This window comes from Xenopus laevis, chromosome 2L (genome assembly GCF_017654675.1).
Source record: "Xenopus laevis strain J_2021 chromosome 2L, Xenopus_laevis_v10.1, whole genome shotgun sequence".
Classification (NCBI taxonomy): Eukaryota; Metazoa; Chordata; class Amphibia; order Anura; family Pipidae; genus Xenopus; species Xenopus laevis.
This window is the reverse complement of record NC_054373.1, coordinates 93600562-93620240: the sequence shown is the minus strand read 5'-3', so window position 1 is coordinate 93620240 and position 19679 is coordinate 93600562. Positions and strand designations below refer to the sequence as shown.

The following is a 19679-nucleotide window of genomic DNA, read 5'->3' as shown; positions in this document are numbered from 1 at the left end:
AATCTTTAGGGATTGGTAGGTGAGCACTATGGTGTACGCTCTTGCACCCCGTAGCATTCTACCACTTGTCCTCGGGGAATGAGAAATAACCCCTGCAATTTTCTGTATAATGGCAATTAATGTAGGTAAGTAGTGTTTTAAACTAAAGCAATTGAAGTGTATCATGTATCAATTTTGCAGATCAACGGGGCAGTAAATAAAAGACAGCATATCAACTTGGCACTTCACTACAGACCAAAGGACAAACTGTGTGGGCCACGTCATTCTTCTCTGCCTTCAAATTCAATATTTCTGTGTAATTTAACGAGCGCCTTAATATTTTTTAAAAAACTAAAATGAGTTTGAATTTCTTAATGGTATGTGAGAGCGCAGGATGTGAGAGACTTGTGCTTTGCTCCAGAAGCTGTGAGTTTGTGAGCAGGGCAGGAAAACATTTTTGTATTATGTTTGTATCGAATTTCTTGGACTTTTTTTTACAAGCGGGCAGTGAAAGACACTCTGCAATTGAATGCAGCTGCTGAGCTGGGCTCTACATAATGAATACGGGCTCTGATTTACAGGCTAATCCCCTCCCTGTGATGTTTGCAGAGAAAATACAGGCCCCTCTTTAGAAATACACTCAGATCAGCTTTAATTTTCAGTCCCTTCGGTAATCATATTGGAAATTATTTGTAGTCTCTCTCTTTATCTGGCAATGTGCCCCCTGCAGTATGACAAGCTTATATGAAGAAACATATGCTGAGACATTAATATGGACTCATATTGAATACAAGTTTCTTTTTGCAACAGAATATATATATATATATATATATATATATATATATATATATATATATATAAGCTGTGTATTAACTGTTGTTGATCATGTAGATCAATCAAATCCAGTTTATAAAGCAGCATTCACATGTAAATGCTATAATTAATTGCCTTTACTTTCTTCTGTCTTAATAAAGAACACTGTGTTATAACCCAGATTAGTGAGCTACATATGTTGATATAACAAATGTTACTTTAGTTCCTAATTCAGAACATGCCTGACAAGAGGATCTAAATGGCTAATTCAGATCAATCAATAAAGGTATTTGCTTGATGGTTATTTCCTGTCCCTGTTTTATTGTTTCCTGCCTAAACACAGCACGCCATCTGAACAAATGATCAAATAAACAGGACTGTAGGATATTTCAGCGGCAGCTAATTACGCTGATTGCATTATGTTTAAGGTCTTTAGATCTATAAGAGGATTGCTGTAACAACTAATGGAGCTCAATTCACAGTTAAAGTACTTTCTTGTTTATTGTATATCTAAGTACAGGGCTTGTGCTATGAAAGTGATGGATCTGTCAGGGGGGAATAGGGAACTACTTACAAAAGATGAGGATATGCTGTGACTTGATAAAATGTCACATGCAGTGATGGGTTCTCATTTTGTTCTTTCAAGTTTTCTCTGGGGAATAAGAACGTGTCAAAATGCTAGTTCCTGTCACATACTGTGTTTTTAACTGGCAATCTTGCAGACAAGCCATACTTACCATGATTACTATAACTTGAAACTATCTGCTCCAGTCTGATGCACTGTGTTAAAATCACAGCAACAAAACAAGAAGTGGTTCTAATAGGTACAATCTTCCCACCTGACTGGCCAGTTGTATTTAAAGGAGAAGGAAAGGTTAAAACTAAGTAAGCTATCAGAAAGGTCTTTATGAATACAATAGTTAACCCTCAAAGTAATGCTGCTCTGAGTCCTCTGTCAAAAGAAACATTTCTTTCCTTCTATTGTGTACACATGGGCTTCTTTATCAGACTTTTTTCTTTTAGCTTAAACCTCCAGGGCACGGGCTTGAGCATGCTCAGTTTGCTCCTCTCTCCCTTCCTCCTCACCTCACTGCTGTAATCTGAGCTCAGCTATGAGCGAACAGGAGAGACTAAGACAGGAAGTGATATCACACAGCGAGCTAATATGAAAGCTGCTATCCTAAACAAACAGAGACAGTTTCTAGAGCTCATTGCTCAGGTATGGAAAAACATTCTAAAGAATAAAAATGGCGTTCTAGCTTGCACTGTTGTGACTAATCTATTGGCAATAAACTGCCCTGGTAGCTTTCTTTCTCCTTTAAAGGACAAGAAGAAAATGGGAATACAGATATGGGACCTGTTATCCAGAATGCTTGGGACCTGGGGTTTTTCTGATAATGGATCTTTTCGTAGTTTGATCTTCACACCTTAAGTCTACTAGAAAATCATGTAAACAGTAAATAAACCCAATAGGCTGGTTTTGCCTCCAATAAGGATTAATTATATCTTAGTTAGGATCAAATACAAGGTACTGTTTTATTATTACAGAGAAAAGGGAAATAATTTTCAAAAAGCTGAATGATCTGGATAAAATGTAGTTTATGGGAGATTGTCTTTCTGGATAAGGGGTTTCTGGATAACAGATCCCATACCTGTACTGTGAGATGGAAGGCTATCTTTTTCCCAGGGCCTGTGCATCTCTGTAAAAAACAATCAAGGGGTACTTTTCTTCCAATTTCAACATTTTTACCCCACTTCTGGGTATCCCTTACACCGCCATAAATGGGTACATTCGTACTACAGAACTTTCTCTGGAGCTTACGTAAAGGGGAATTATTACAAAAATGAAAATTTAATATTTAATATTAGCCTCAGCATACTGAAAGAAACTTTCCAAATATAATCAATTAAAAATTCTGTACCGTTTCTGAAATAATCAAGTTCATCTTCACTATTCCTCTCTCAGCATCTGTTTCTCTTTATTCTCTCTTCATGCAGGAGTTGGGTGTCAGATATTCATTGACAGTTAGATCCAATATATCTTATAGGGGGGCTCCTTTTGCCTAGAAGATGTTTTAGAGCTCACTCTATTAAAATCACCAAACATCATGTCTCTCTACATGCTGAATTTGTGCAAAAGGCAGTTATTTTTTATTGATTTTGTTTGTACTGGAATCAGTTATTTGAGTGGGCTGTAATACATCTGCTAGGAAAGGAAGCCCCCCCTATAAGACATAATGGATCATTCTTCTGACACCCATCTGCTGTATGAAGGAGACAGAATGAAGAGAAACAGATCCTGAGAAATGAATAGTGAATATAAACTTGATTATTTCAGAAACAATGCAGATTTTTTCTTACTTTGCTATGATGAAGCTTATATTAAATTTTCATTTTCGCTTAGTTCCCTTAATAAGCCAGAGATTGTTGTTTGTAACCAGAATTCCTTTCAACAACGAAGAGGAGCTGCACTGGCAGATGAACTTTACAAATCTGCCCAATTTCTGAACTAAGTGATATTCATAGTACATGGATCAGCAGGACTCCATAAATGTATAAATAATCACACAATATTATTAGGAAACATCTATTCAGAGAGACCTTTATCTCTATTTAGCATTTGCAGATCCACCATCTACCTACGTACCTACCAACCCGTTGATCATATCAACTCAGTTTGTGCTTCACCCTCTTCTGGACAGGGAATTCAGCATCCTCTTGAACTTTTGGGAGAGCTATCTAAGAAACCCTATCTCATTGTATGTGCCCTTATGCCCCAGATCAGGGCTGTTCAACTGGAAGCCCATGGGCCAGATGTGGTCCTCTAAAGGATTGTTTAGGTCCCCAGTCTACTTAAGAGGCTTCATAGACTTCACTATATCACATCATCATTTTAACTGATTCCTACCCTCGAACATTCTATGTGTGAATTAATTGTTCCACTATATGTATTAAATTGGACTGCACTGCCCTAGATTATTGTAACAAGAAGCGCCTTCTAAATTCTTTTCTTGGTTTGTTTCGGATTGTTGATTTGTTTGTATTTGCCCCAATATATTGCAATGTGATGTGGTTTTGAGAAACAAGATTGATTTAAGTATAATGAACTATATAAACAAACAAGTAGTGATCTGCACTATATAAACTTATATTACTAATAGTCTTTTTTCTGCTTGTCTGTTTGGACTCTGAGCAATATCCACACATATCAAGAAGGTTAATGATTCATGGCAATGCTTTTATTACTGACAACATGCAATGATAACAACCCATCCCAAAAGGTATACCACAATATTATCACTATTCCGCATAGCTTCAAAACCAGGGTTGCAAAAGTATACACCAGCAAAGAAAGGAGACAATTGTGTAAGAGTAGCACTGCATTGCTCACAAAGGTGTGACCATTACGCTGTACAGATTTTCTTAGTGACACAGGCTTGTATGTATCTCCTCACCTAGGGCTTCTCATAGGGCTGAGAACTAACAAAGCTGGCATGTTAGTAGCATAGATGTTACTGAGACTTATAGCAAAATCATTTAAGGCCCACTAAAATTGTAGGAATAGGAAATCTCTTGGAATCAAATGTTGAAATATAATTTAGGGCACCACAGAGTTCCCAGCAATTGCAAAGTCTGCTTTTCGTTATTTACCACCCTGTAGGTAGAATTTGTAAGTGAGGGTAAAGCTTACTAGTGACGCCAAGATGATAATGTAAATACCAGACAATAATTTGAGTGTTTACTAGATTATACTTTATCCACCAATTTAGCTATTTTCTTTTAACACTAGAAAATTCATGGACTTGTGCAAACCGGATGGTTTACAAGGAACACAAAGCCTGCTGTAATTGTAATGTGTAAAGAAACAGTTTAAATATCATATTTCAACTGATCAGTAATTTAAGGGCTTGTATGTTACCAACACAGAGAATGGCATGTAATATCTATGAAAAATTATAGCTGCAAATGCCATCACTCAAGGATTTCCAGTTAGGCAAGCTGATCTAGAGCATATCATAATTCACATTAAAGGACAAGTCGACCCCAAAATAAAATTTTCCCTAATAAAATAAAACATAATACTACGCATCTTTCCAATATACATTTATAAAAAATGTTTAGTGCTTTTAAAGTTATTTGTAAAAATTGCTATTGAAAGCAGCATTTGCTTAACTCCTGGTTGTTACTTTTTAAATACTTTTGCGAAAGTTCCCCAGCAAAGTCAGGTCTGTTAATCAGCTGCCTTGTCTTACATTGTTTCAACAGTCTGAGCCATCAGGACAGAGAACAGAAGGGACATATATAATTTGTATTGAATGTATATTGCAAAATTTTCTTTTATTAGGCAAAAATATATTTTTTGGGTTGACATGACAAAATGTAATACCTCAGACTTGTGTTTACAACAGCACACATGCAAAGAGGAACTATGATTATTTTGGCAATGTGACTGAATCACAGGGCTTTTTACTAAACTGTAAATTCTAAAGTCAGAAAAATGCATGCAGGACCTTGGTAGTCGGGAGAAATAAGATTAAATGGGAACCTCGGGACAAGAAGAGCATACATATGAAGAATTAAGGGGATCTAAACTGAACAAAAAATAAACTGATGTAAGCTTACTGAGAGCACTTTCTGAGTACTTTTGCAATTTACGTTCATTGTCTATTTTTAAAGTTTTCTGAGATATTAGCAGTTTTAGACAGTTTTATACTGCTAGGCGGGCTTCAGCTCTACAACTCACTTTAAAGACCAAGAGTGACAACAACCCTAACTGTCTATGTATTTTCTATTCAATGAAAAGATTCACTTAATCCTAGTGTTGCTGATTGTCACCAAAAGTCTGGTATTAGCAGTCTGAAACTGCTAAAAGTAGAAAATGAATGTGCAGTAAATTGCAAAAGAGCTCAGAGCAATTTGCTTTTCGGGATTAGATCCCATTAATATTTAACAAATGTAAAAATATTGAATATATTTGAATAAATGCTAGCTGGAGATGATGATTTACACAAAAACGAATGCTGCTATTTCTAGCATTACCAGAATATATTCACATTAGCACATTTGCTCTTGGGTAGTCATTTGTGGCAACCAAGAAGATGACGGATCTTCTTATTTTAACTACACAAGAACAATAAGACATGAGTGCTGATGGGTTGCAGAGGGTTAGTGGGAGAGAGCAAGCAGTGATCCATGTTACTTAATAAGCCAATTGTTGGACACCATACCATTTGCCAATGGCAGTAGTGATTGCATATTACTAATACCATATGGATTTGTGAGTTGCTTGAGAAAGCAGTATATTATTGAGGAAAACATCTTGTATCTCACTTTTGTTTACCAAACAGGCAGAACTGCCCTTTGAAAATGACAGAACAAGGAAATCTGTAGCCAATTTGGCAACACAACTCTGTACACAACCAGTAGCCATGAACCACCCATATTTAAGCATCCAATCAAAGGCCTGCAAGTCTTCCTTCCCTTGGGGTTGGACAGTTTTATATATTAGAAATACAACTTTACTAGTCACTTTTGTTCCTACAGGAAGACAGAGAAATAAATAGACTGATTGATAGAGTGTCAATCATTGTTATAATAGGCAGATCATCCTCCTTTTTTTTTGAAGTGATCAAAACAGAAACTGAAAGGATTCAGCCCAGCACAATAACCGGACAAACATTGAAGAACCCTCTGTTTTAAAGCGTAAGAAATCAGTAGTGAGTCTGTGGAAGCATCAGTTACTCCTAGTTAATGACTCCCTGACTGATCCTTCTATGTGCAATTAAAAGACAGTCTCAATTCACTTAACAAGAGGGCATGGATTTCCATTTCTCTCTTAGAACTTTAATTGCTCATTGCCTGTACTAAATATTTACACACTGGGGCTCCTCTGTTTATTAGAACACAAGAAACATTAATAACGGGTCAAAAACATTCATGTTTTAAGGTGGGCTTTAACTTCTATTTCCTCTTCTAGAAGGTCTCGTGTTAACCTGGCAATTCCAGAACTGTTGTTATGCTACTGAGCAAGTTGATTGTACAATGGCTTAGTATTGGCTTCCTTTTGGAAAAGATATTGATCTGTACCCTTAAAAAAGGTTATCCCCCAAAATAGTGAAAGGAATCATATCATTTTAACATGTTTTTTTTTCTGAGCCCCCAAAGAATTAAATTACCAATCAAGTCAAATGTATGGGAGCATCATAGCTTAGAGAATAACATAAAAAGTAGATCCCCTTAAATATACATATGTATGTTGTTCTTTCCTGAGATTCCACTTGAACAAGGCAGAACTCTGACCACCAAGGTCCTGCATTAATTTTTCTGACTTTAGAATTTTAAGGACAAGGCTGCTTTTCATTTCCAGAGGATCCTTCTGAGATGAAGGTGCAAATGACCGAGGCTTTTTGTTCAGGTTTCAGGAAAATACTTTACCCCAAGCAATACCCAATGGTAGAAAATGATTATAAAAATGTGAGACTTCGGTGAGACAATAGACATGGCACCAACCTGCCTTGCTCCAGTTAAGGGGAAGACATATACAAATGAACATAATGAACATCTGTGTATGATACAGATTGTCACCAATGTCAGTGTGCAGTTGGGCTTTTGTAGCTTTTTTCATTATTTGCAACCAAATCCATTTTTTTTATCCATTTTACCTGTCAGCCTTTCTAGCACCTGCCTGGTGGTTTGCTCTCTTGTGAAAAGATGATGGCATAGCAAAGCCTAAAAAAGATGGCTAACCATTTTGTATTTTATATAAGTAAAGGGCCATTATATCCATTTGTACAACATGGTTTCCTTTAATAAGGGTTGTTCTGATCATACATTTTACCTATTGCTTAAATCATGAAAATTCTTTTTTTTTATTTTATTTCTTCAGCTAAACAGGGTAAACTGGGAATCGGAAGCTACTGTATGGTTGGTTGTTGAGATGTAGATACAGTAGAACCCCCATTTTATGTTTTTCAGGGGACCAGAAAAAAATGGTGTAAAATCCAGGAAAATGTAAAATCAGGGAAATGTATTATGCATAATATATAGGTGGGACCACAAAACAACAATGTAAAATGAGGGAAAACTTAAAATCAGGGGATGTAAAAGGAGGTTTCTACTGTAATTAGACCTCCCTTCAGCCCATTGTTATGACTGTTTTAGCTTACAGATACATTATGCAGAGCAATTATCTGTGCAATGGTAATCTAATTATCTGCACAAAAACGAATAGCTGGCTCGAATCTCTAAATGGACCAACTAATTAATGGCCTATAAGCTTGCTTTTAAATTGTTGGATATTTAAACACTTCAAATAAAACGGGCATGAAGCTCATGAACACAAAACCACCAACAAAAAAGCAGGCAACCACTAGGTAATTCTCACCGAGTGAAACGGGATGGCCTGGGTGTCCAAACCCCAGGCCCTTCACTTGAAGAGGAACAATTCTATTTCAAATATGGTAGAAATTCAGCAATGCTTGTCACTCACCAAGTTTGTCAAATGGCCCGGGTGCCGTGCCCCGAACCCGTAGCTTTAGGTTTACAATTGAGGTAAAAGTAGTAGCTTTATTCCATCATGTTAAAAGTAGCGTCCTAACGCGTTTCGTATCAAAAGATACGTAATCATAGGCACTTGTTTGCATGCAGCCGTTACAGGTATTTAAACAGTTTAAATACCTGTAACGGCTGCATGCAAACAAGTGCCTATGATTACGTATCTTTTGATACGAAACGCGTTAGAACGCTACTTTTAACATGATGGAATAAAGCTACTACTTTTACCTCAATTGTCACGGCTGCAGTAGTGCATGTATATTTATTAATCTAATTATCTACCTCGCAAGAACCAAACATGGCGTAGCTTCCGTTTCCCTGTTTGCTCAAGAAATAACAGAAAGCCATAGATCTTCTGTTATTTAAACAACAAAGGGAGGATATGCCTTTAATTTATGTTATCGAATGGCTAAGTCTAAGCAACTTTTCAATTGGCCTTCATTTTTTATAGTTTTTTAGTTATTTGCATTCTTCTTCGGACTGTTTCCAGCATTCAAATGGATGACCCCCAATCTAAATACAAATGCTCTGTAAGGTTACAAATGTATAGCTATTGCTACTTTTTATTGCTCATCTTTCTATTTAGGCCCTCTAGTATTCATATTCAATTCTCTTATTCCTAGCAATGCATGGTTGCTAGGGTAATTTGGACCCTAGGAACCAAATTACAAACTGGAGAGCTGCTATAAAAAGCTAAATAACTCAAAAACCACTCTATCATATGCCATCTCTCATATGCCAACAACACTGCACGTGCTCAGTGTGCTTTTTGCTGCTGAGAAATGAAGCTTATGGGTTGTTGAATATTATAAAATAGCAGAACTCTAGGTAAAATCTGCTATATATATAGTTGATGTTACAGGGCTGATTATATATTTTATCCTGATGCAGTAGGCATCAGTACTATGCTGTCAGATAATATAAATGAGAATGATTTATTAATTGGGCTTATATTGTGTTCATTGAATATAGACAGTATATTATGAGTCAGCTCCTAAGCTCAAGTAACTAACAGGAGACCACAGCATATGCTGTGACTCAGCAGAAAAAAGATGAGACGTTATTGGGGGCATATTTGGAGGCAACGATCTTCACTTCCAAAGGGCTGTGGTGGCCTTGGGCTGGCACAGAAACACATGTCAAGATTAACTCTTTATTTAATTATCCTTTATTTTCAAAATTAGAGAACTGCAGCAAATATGAAATTACTCAAACACACAAACATAGAATCGTTAAAATATTTAATTATTTTCTTAGAATACAACTGTCTACATCAGTGTTAACTGTGGTCTTAAAAGACCCATATTAAGTCAGGGAGTCAACATTGTGAACCCAAAAAAATACAACTCTTGTTTTAATTCATATAGTCAGGGGAATGTTTCTGCTTTAAGGCACATTGTAGTGATGCAGGGTAGGAATTCCTGGTCTACATCTGCTTATGCCTGCCAGCTAAATGTGACCATCCAAAAGGATTTTTATGCCCACTTAGTGTGCACCACAGACCTCCATGCGTGACACATTTTAATATAATCCAGGCTACTAACTTGAGGTATATCATATAGCCTAATCACAACATGGAAACAGCTTGACAGCACTGCTTTACATCATACTTAAACTTAATTTCAAGTTAAAATTGCCTATAAACTGATCACAAATATAGGTATGGGACCGGTTATAGAAAATGCTTGGGATCTGGGGTTTTCCCGATAAGGAGTCTTTCCATAACATGGATCTCCACATTTTAAGTCATTTAAATCATTTAAACATTAAATAAACCCAATAGGATTGTTTTGCCTCCAAAAAGGATAAATTAAATCTTAGTTGGGATCAAGTACACGTTAGTGATCTATTATTACAGAGTAAACATTGAATTGTTTGTTTAAAATGGAGTCTGTGGAAGATGGCTTTTCTGTTAACAGGTTTCTGGATAAGGAATCTTATAAAGGTATTTATGCATATATATTTAGAAGTTTTGCACAACACAGCAAGCAGATTTATTTTAATACGTTTCTTTAAGCGCCCCTCGAGGACCCAAATATTGCTCCTTTAATACCCATACTATAATATTTCTTTTAATTAAGTTCTGTGTTGTGCAAAACTTTGTTTTCTACTTGTGTTTTTTGAGCACCATTGCAATCACTTATTAACTTTGGACTATACAACAATATCTTTCTATTCACAAAAAAAAAAAAAAAAGATTTGTTTTGTGTATGGACAGCAGTGCTGATTTCAGAAATGAAATTTAATTTACTATTTCATGCAATACAATACAATATCCTTTCCAGAATTTATCACTGACTGTTGGAAGTGAGAAAACTATAAACCTGGTGGAATAACAGTGCCCTAAAGCATATTTCCCAGATACAGTTATTAGCAGTAGCAATAAATGAATGTCAGTAAACAGTGAAGTACACTGGATAAACTCTAATAAACCAGAGCTGTGTAACAAAAAGGATCACACAGTTTACGCTGCTAAATCCCACATATGCCCGCAAGTGCCACAGACATGAACATGAACGATCAAGGCTTCCCACTGTGTATAGAGTATATTCCCCAGCCAAGTTAGCAGACTGAGTATCACACAAGTTTGTCTGGATATAGCTATACCATCTGCAATGGGACAAGTAAATACCAATGATGATTGAACTGACACAATATGAATGCATCCGCCAATGTGCCAATCTGACCATAACCCTACAGAACAGCTGTGTAATACAGGAAATTGCATTAAAGCAACTATGTATCATTGTTGCCTACTTCATATCCTTCACTATTTAAAAATAAACTGATAAATATATGTCATCTTGGTATTCTGCCACTATCTGGGTATTACTGTACATAAAGCACAGCTGCAACAATAATACATGGAGTATAAAGCCAAAAATGCCATTATTAATCAGCAGGTATTCATTTATTCAAGTGCAAAACATGTTTCTGTACCATAAATACCCAATTTATCAACCCATTGAGTTTTAACAGTCCAACGGGAGCTGCCATAAAGTTTCGGCTGATATAAACATAACAGTCCCTTCTGCCGCTGTGCCCAACATTATCATCGGTTTTAACATTCTTAACTTGTGTACATCCTCATTCGACATTACGGCATAACTATTACTTCCTAAAAAGAGACGGTTAAGCTTCTCCTTAGAATGGAGATGATGTATAACAAAAATGGGGGATGAGAATATCAAATGTTAGGTTTCTTTTCAAAGTGAAACTTAACCTACAGATAACCATGAGAGACCCTCAGACATGGATGCCAGGTGGTTTCTTTCTTCAGAGCATTGCTTGTGGTCTGACAGGAATAGATGACCTGGTTGACAGTTATAAATGACAGATACCTCCCCCCCCAACTCAGAATGATGAAGTCCAGACTACACAAGGCAAGTTACAACTTACCTCCTCACACAGAGCAGACGTGCGGAGTCTCACACCTCTCAACACTCAGGGAGACACTTTCCTTCCACTCAGGGACAGGTCTTCCCTTCTCACCATGGTGCTTTCTTAAATGCCAAGTCCCAGGGAGCAGTCTCTCAGTGACAGCAGCAAATTATGTCCCTTTTTCCTGTACAGACGATCAGATCGCCATGTTGAAACTGCTTAATGGGATCTTGTTTTTCAGGCTCCACCACTCCTCGTTCAGGTGTTCTTTGACTTTTCTTTCTTGTATTAATCACACACTTTTCTATCTCCCTCCGCCTCTTTCCCTCCCGCCTCTTGTGTATTCTGTAAATCAGTAGCTGCACACAGAAGGCTGATTCTACTCCCACCTCCATCTGGATGGCAGCCACCAACCACAGACCCTGCCCTCAGCTCTCACTGAGTCGCTGTACAACTGCAGCAGCAGCAACGAGTGCATTTGTCTCAGTCTGTGGGAAGTGGGCATGTTTAGGTTGCAAACATGTTAAACGGCAATAAACACACTTCATAGCCTTCTTCCTGGGTGATATTTCGTTTTTATACCATTTAGACAAGGAAATGCCAAGACTGTGGTGTGGACCCAAGTACCTGAGCTTTTGAGGAGCAGCAGCTGGAAGAAAGTACTACTGTGCAAACTGTAGGGGTGGATAAACATACAGATTGGAATAATTAGATGTTTAGTGGTTTTATAATGATGGATTTAATACGAATTGAGAAGACTCAAGAAGACATAAAACATGTGTATCTGTATCTAGTGCCAATATCACTTCATCAAAGTGAAATTGTACTACACCTCCCCCCCCGCAACTGAGCCCAAGGCACCTGCCTCCCCCTATTTCTGGCCCTGGCTTGAAAAGGAATGGCCCATATGACTCTCATTCCAGACATGTTTTTAGTTTTGTTGGATTTGCCCTTTTACATTACTGTTAACCCACTTGCTGTTTGTCATGGGAAAGGTGAAAATGTTCAGGTGTATGGCACACATTGGAATTTTTGCCTGCAATCAGATGCACCCTCAGACATTTGACATGGTGTGTGTGTGAGAGTGTCTGAATCAGTTACCTTGTACAAATATGGTTCCCCTTTTTGTGAATACCACCTCCATTCAGTCAAGTACTGAATGTTTCTCTCAGCCATAATACGATCCACAGACTCTCAAACAACTTCCCGTACAGCTGGGCAAAACGACAGATCACCTATCTAGGAATAACTATTACTAAGAATTACAAAGAATGGATCGACACCAATTGTAAAATACTATCTGCGAATATTAATAGAGATCTTCGGAATTGGACGAAGCAACCTCTGTCCTGGATAGGAAGAGTCAATGTGGTCAAGATGAACATAATGCCACGACTACTTTATCTATTTCAGTGTGTTCCTCTACTATACCCGACCACATGGCTAAAATCTTTTCAAGTTGGAATTACCAAATTTATCTGGCAGGACCACCTGCCTAGACTCAAAGCCGCCACTCTGCACAAGAGAAAGTCAGAAGGAGGTCTTGATCTCCCATATTGTACCAGGTACCTGAAGGCAGCTACACTTGCCCGCATAATTGATTGGTCGCATCACCTAGATAGCAAGGATTGGGTGGAGATTGAGCAACAATCTACAGCCACACACCTGATCCATCTACCATGGATTGACAAGATCCACCAAAGGATATTACACAACTCCCACCCCTTATTAAAAAGCATGCTAACTACCTGGGACCTGGTTCATGGCAAAGCCCAAATGTCTACATTCTCATCCCCGCTCACACCGATAACGAATAATCCAGCATTCCCTGCTGCGCTCAAATCCAACTTCTTCCGGGAATGGATGGTAGATGGACATTTGCAGATGGTCCACATAATGAAGCAGGGACAATTGGCAAATCTACATCTCCTCAGACGGGCCAGGCCTGCGGCAAACCTACAAGAATACCAATACTGCCAGCTTAGGCATTTTTTGGGGTATCTAGGAGGCGCTAGCAAATTGGGATGACCCCTTACGCCCTTTGATAATCTGTGCTCTAGTGAGAACCCGAAGAAAATTAGTCCAGCACCCACTGTTTCATGAATAAAACGGCCTTTATTGGACCAAGGGCATTACAGCAACGTTTCAGACCAACTGGTCTTTTATCAAGCTTGATAAAAGACCAGTTGGTCTGAAACGTTGCTGTAATGCCCTTGGTCCAATAAAGGCCGTTTTATTCATGAAACAGTGGGTGCTGGACTAATTTTCTTCGCTATTATTGCCAGTGGAAGGTGGCCACTGGAGGACGTGCACCCAGCCAAAGAAGTGAGTTGCAGTTGTGCTGACTACTAATCTGCTACTCTAGTGAGAACCCTCCCAAGCATATCATCTCCTCGATATATAATATGCTATCTAATGCTAGTGTGAGAGAAAACAGTTGCCTTTTGTTAGGGCTTGGGAGCAGGATCTAGGACTATATGTAGCAGAAGATCTTCTCCAGAAATGGATCCCCTGTTTAATGTACAGTAGATGCTGCAAGATCCAAGAGTTAAACTATAAAATCTTAAGCAGATGGTATTACACTCAATATAAGCTACATAAGATTTATCCAACTACAAGTGATATCTGCTGGAGGTGTAAAACCGATGTAGGTACATTACTTCATATAAATTGGAACTGCCCTGCTCTAAAACACTATTGGCGGTAGTCCTGAAGGCCTGTTCCCAGGTACTGGGAAGAGATCTTCCGAAATCCCCAGCCCGTTTTCTTCTATTTGGGATACGGAAACCATAGAGGGGGTCCCTGACTCTATCCTGGAGTGTCACCTCCTTAATGCAGCTAAAATCAGTAGGGTCTCATGGGGAGTCCTCTTGTTACTATACTGCCTTTGTATAACGTTGTACATGAGAATGATGTTGGTAATGAACCTTTAAAAAAAAAAAAGAAAAAAAGAGAGACAACATTTGTTTGGGTTCTGTGTATGGCCTATGCAAGTTTCTAGAGGATGTCATATCCATTAGGGACTCTCTGAGGACCACGCTTCTTCTTGGTTAGCCCTACATAGAACCATTGTGATTGGCCAATTTTAGCCTAAATAGAATCATTGTGATTGGCCAATTTTCTCTTAAAAAGTGTGTGTTATGGACTGCCTCATTAGGCCATAATTAAGTGGCCAGGAGTGGCATGGAACACATTAGGCTTCTTATAACACAAGTAAGATGTTATGTAATTTTGTTAATAAACTAAGTTTTCAAGCAACATCTTCTCGACTGAGGTCCGGTTTGTGCCAGCCTTTGTTCTACATGGTTATGTGACTTCTCCCTTTAGCTGAAGGTCTGGGGCATGTGCAATGTTTCCTGTGGTGAGTGTACTTTTGTAATCAGGGTTTATTTGTTCTTCATGTCTGCAGTGTCTCCAGACTGTCCCATTGCCAGTGACTGCACTAGGGAACATACCATAGGGAGAAGTCACTAAAGCAGAGTTCATGTGACCACCCTCAAGTGTTTCGCTCAAATCCAAGATTTAATTCAGATGAACATTATAACAGGGAAGTCTTCTTCGTATCATATATTTAAAAAAAAGCCAGTATCCTGCTTATATGCGGAACCTGATTTTAAGGGCTCTGATTGAGTTCACCCAAACTCTCAGGATTTGGCTGAATCCTACAAAAAAAATCTTGGATTCATCTGAACCCCAAACTGACTTCTGGATTCAGCACATCCATTACAGAATAAAAGCTGAATGGGATATACCTTTATAATTAAATTATAGTGTTTCATTATTGTCTCTTAAACAGGGAGTGGAGGCAGGGCATTGTATTTGTGCACAGAGCATTCCTTCTTTACAGTTATGCATGTCAGTAAAAGGGGGTGTCTATCATTTGTCCCCCTGTTATATCTATATGTGGGGTTTATAAATATTCACTTGCCTTAACTGAGGCATTCTAGGCTGATTTAGTAATTATGGAAGAAACATATAGCACACTACAATCATAGTTTATTTTGCCATACAGATATTTATTTATGGAACTGGGGGAATTCCTTCTCTGCTAATTCAGATAAATAGGTTGTCTAGGGGTCTAGGTGTAAAGTATATTTAAAGAGTCCACAGCACTGTACAATAGAAATGTGTAAACCTCAAACATGCAAATAGAGGTATGGGACCTGTTATCCGGAATGCTTGGGACCTGGGTTTATTTCCATATAACGGGTCTTTCTTTAATTTGGATTTACATACCTTAGGTCTACTAGAAAATCATATAGACATTAAATAAACCCAATAGGCTGGTTTTGCTTCCAATAAAGAATAATTATATCTTAGTTTGGATCAAGTACAAGGTACTGTTTTATTATTAAAGAGAAAAAGGAAATTATTTTAAAAAATTTGGATTATTTGGATCAAATGGAGTCTATGGGAGATAGATAATTTGGAGCTTTCTGGATAACAGGTTTCCGGATAATGGATCCCATATCTGTACTGATCAATACAACAGGTACAGAGGGTTCTGCTCATAAGAGCTTTCAATCTAAAATATTAATTGGTGCCATAATCAAGCTTTATTGATGATTTATACAGAGGCAGATTTATGCTGCCACCTCTTTAAACAGTACAATTTTCCTACATATTAACCCTTGCATTGCAGGCACTGCGTCTCCTAGTTGTACTGTAATCTGCAACCAAGTTTGTAATGCATTTCAAAAATATTTTACTTAGCCTAATATTATGTATGCAAAATTTTCATTAGGCCAATTGCAGGGTTGAAAGTAGGGTTAAACAGAATAGTTAGAGGGGGTGCTAGGGCCAAAGTTTGGGCCCCAGTGAGGGGGGGGGTGATGTCCAGCTGAGTTCCTAGAGCACCAGGCCAGCTTGGCTCAGCACAAGCGAACTGTTACTACTGCTTAGGTGAAAACTGTATTTTCTATATGGGCAATGGCACACAGGCCACTTTTTGTCCCCTCCCATGGGTGACAAAGCTTCAGAAAATACCTTCCTCTACTGATCCATTGAAATTGTTCCATGAAAATCAATTTACATACTTTAGATAGCCTGAAAATACCTTGTCATTTACATTAACTGTACTTTACATTCTTTGAACCAGTGTAATCCCACGGAAATGACTGCATTTTGCACAAGTACCTGCCATCAACAAATGTTTGAATCACCTCATGTTCTCATATCAGCAGATGGCAAGATACTCTCAGGTGCTTTATCACAGCAGGAGAAGTGATTTTCCGATGGAAAACAAAGCTCTACCATACAATTGAATTATGAATTGTATATTTTTTATTTTTAAGATTCCATGTACAACCTACAGCTCTGGCTCTACTAAAACTTGAAATAGACCTAAAAACCTTTACAGGAGTATTGTACTGGCCATGGATTTTTGTACCAAGTGTTGCCAACTTTGCTGTACAATACCATAATCTTACAAACCAGCTGGAAGAGATGAATACATACCTTACATATCTACAAACATGTAATCACAATACATAATATATTTAAAACTGCAATAAGGTAGCATGCTCTGGAAAAAGGAAACAAGACAAAACAAATATGATATCATATTATACAAATGTAATAAAAAGACTCACAAAATACAGATGTGCAAAGCAAGCTTACCTAAAGTATGGTGTTCTTCTTTAACACAGTGATATGTGTTTGCTAAAATATCCAGAACTTCTATGGAACAACTGCAGTACTGGACTCATAATAGTGCCTCTGCTTTTCCTTTTGTCCAGACGGCTGATAATTGGGCACACTAGCTTACTGTCTGGATCTTTGTGAATCCTTCTACCACTCCCTAATAATCATACACCACCCTTAGCCCTTCCCCATGGAAACACAATAAAATATTAACTTTTCTGTTCCTGGAGAGATACGGAGTGCATTGAAAAGAATTACATTGGAAACTTTGTTCGAGAAGGGATTATATCATTTATAACATCATCATTACCCCCAAATTACCTACTTTTAATGCCAGAAAGTTGCTGAGGTAGATTTTGAAAAGTAACCTAAGCTAGGGTGGTCTGTCAACCTCCATCCTGGCGCCTGGGTAGAGTGGAAGAAGGTCCCTCCTTCCCATGTGTTAGTTGGGTGCTGTAGTAGGGAGCTGGCAATCACAAATGAAATCAGGCTTGTACTTTCCTATGGCCTATACCCACATTTCAGTTTCCTCCATATCCAATGTAGCAGAGCAGTTGTGGCTCTGGAATAGAATATTAGCAGATGCTGTAAGCTTTGAAGGCATGGTTCAACACTGTTATAGGGCTGCTGAATCTCTGGCCATATTTTTAGACTTTAGGGCCTCTAGTTCAGTCTCCCATCATCTCCATCATTTTGCCAGTTCACTGTGGCATGGCAGGAGAAAATAGTAGGACCTGTTACCAGAATGCTCCGGAACTGGGGTTTTCTGGATCTTTCCATAATTTGGATATTCATACCTTAAGTCTTCTAGTACAAGGTACTGTTTTATTATGAAGGAGATATGGGAGACCGCCTGTCTATAATTCAGTGCTTTCCTGGATAATGGGTTTCCAAATAATGGATCCCATACCTGCACTACTAAATTCTATCTTTAGTAAGAAATGGATGTTTCCCCACAATGAGAGCAAAATCTGCACAATTTTGTAGAGGGGCTTTGAATTATTTTTCACAGTGGGGACCAGTATCCCAAAGTTACGCCCGGCTCTACTTAAAGTGATACTGATACTAAAAACCTACTTTTTAAAATATAAATGAACATTAAAAGTTACCTATAGGTCATGTCTGGGCCCCCTCCCATTCCCCTGGACCTACAAAAAAAAAAAAACAATTTGCGGGCCCTGCAGCTTCCTTTGTGCATGTGCGCGGCTCCTTTTGCACATGCACGGCGTCGCAGTAGGGGGTCAGGAGGGGGCCCTGGAAAGCTGCCCTGGACAGGAGTCCTGGTGGGCCCCGGGCCCCTCAGTCCGACCCTGAAGGATAGTAATGCTGACCAGACATGGGGCAATATAAGTTGTCAACTGTGCCTCTCCACATCCAGTTGGCAGTTTATTGGTCAATGTATGGGGAAGGAATCATGCAGTGGTCAAGTGGTCCTGCTAGGCAAGAATTGCTTTGGCCCATTGACATGTCTGCATCTCCCTTGAAATATCTGCATGTTATGTGCCTCATAATTGTCAGTTATAAATGATTTACTATTATATGTTTTCATAAGATGTTACAAGCATTCAGGATTGATACTGGTGTAATTAAAAAATAGATTATAAGGACAAACTTTATTGCAGGTAGTATCAGTCTAATAGGGAATAGAAAGGAAAAATCTGTACCTGTAGCAGGTGACTGTTTTATTGTACGGTCTGACGTTTAAATGTCAAAATTGCTTTATCACTGTAAAGAAAACGTCGGATTTCATTTATTGTTCTTTTACTTGTTATCATTTGAACAATCAGATCGGAGACTCAGCATGCAATATAATCTCACTTCCTTTTCTTTCCTCCATGAGAACCCATAAAACACCTCTATTCTCACAGTCGGGCCATTGTAATCTAAACTTCATCGTTATTCACCGGTGCTAATTTTCAGTGAAGCTCTGAGATCAAAATGTACCATTTCAGTGTTTATTATGGGACTGTTCCACAAAGAGAAAATTGATGGCACACAAAGATCTCTTTTGCTGTAGTTCCTTAGTTATCATAATCCTTAGAAACTGCCTGAATCTGACTAATCTCAGCCAGGGTTTATCAACAACTGCAATTGAGTCCAATGCGTCACACGAATGCAGTTAAGGGTATGCTCTGGATGCAAATACAGTTGCGTCCAGAGTTTGCCAGAGTGGGAACTGAATTTCTAGCACAAAGTTTTAATATGATGATTGTACATTATTCACTGCCTGCAGAAGAAACTATAATATTACTGCAAGCTTAAAGGCATAGCTCCAAACTGTCCGTTTTCTGCGGGACAGCCACGATTTT

The 19679-nt window shown here is 38.3% G+C and overlaps 1 protein-coding gene across 3 annotated transcripts in view; it reads right to left on the bottom strand.

Annotated features, from left to right (window-relative positions):
* Positions 1-17502, bottom strand: part of ncmap.L (non-compact myelin associated protein L homeolog) — a 46483-nt gene extending 28981 nt beyond the window's left edge. Inside the window, exon 1 of one of the 3 annotated variants that reach the window (XM_041582178.1) lies at positions 17347-17502. Coding sequence is in view for 1 of the 3 variants with exons in the window: in XM_041582177.1 (XP_041438111.1) it covers positions 11574-11583 (10 nt within the window). In the remaining 2 variants the exon portion in view is untranslated. Of the gene's footprint in view, positions 1-11573; positions 11710-11745; positions 12075-17346 lie in introns of those variants that run through there. The other 2 variants (XM_018246782.2, XM_041582177.1) reach the window with 2 other exon arrangements.
* Positions 17503-19679: the final 2177 nt, after the last annotated feature.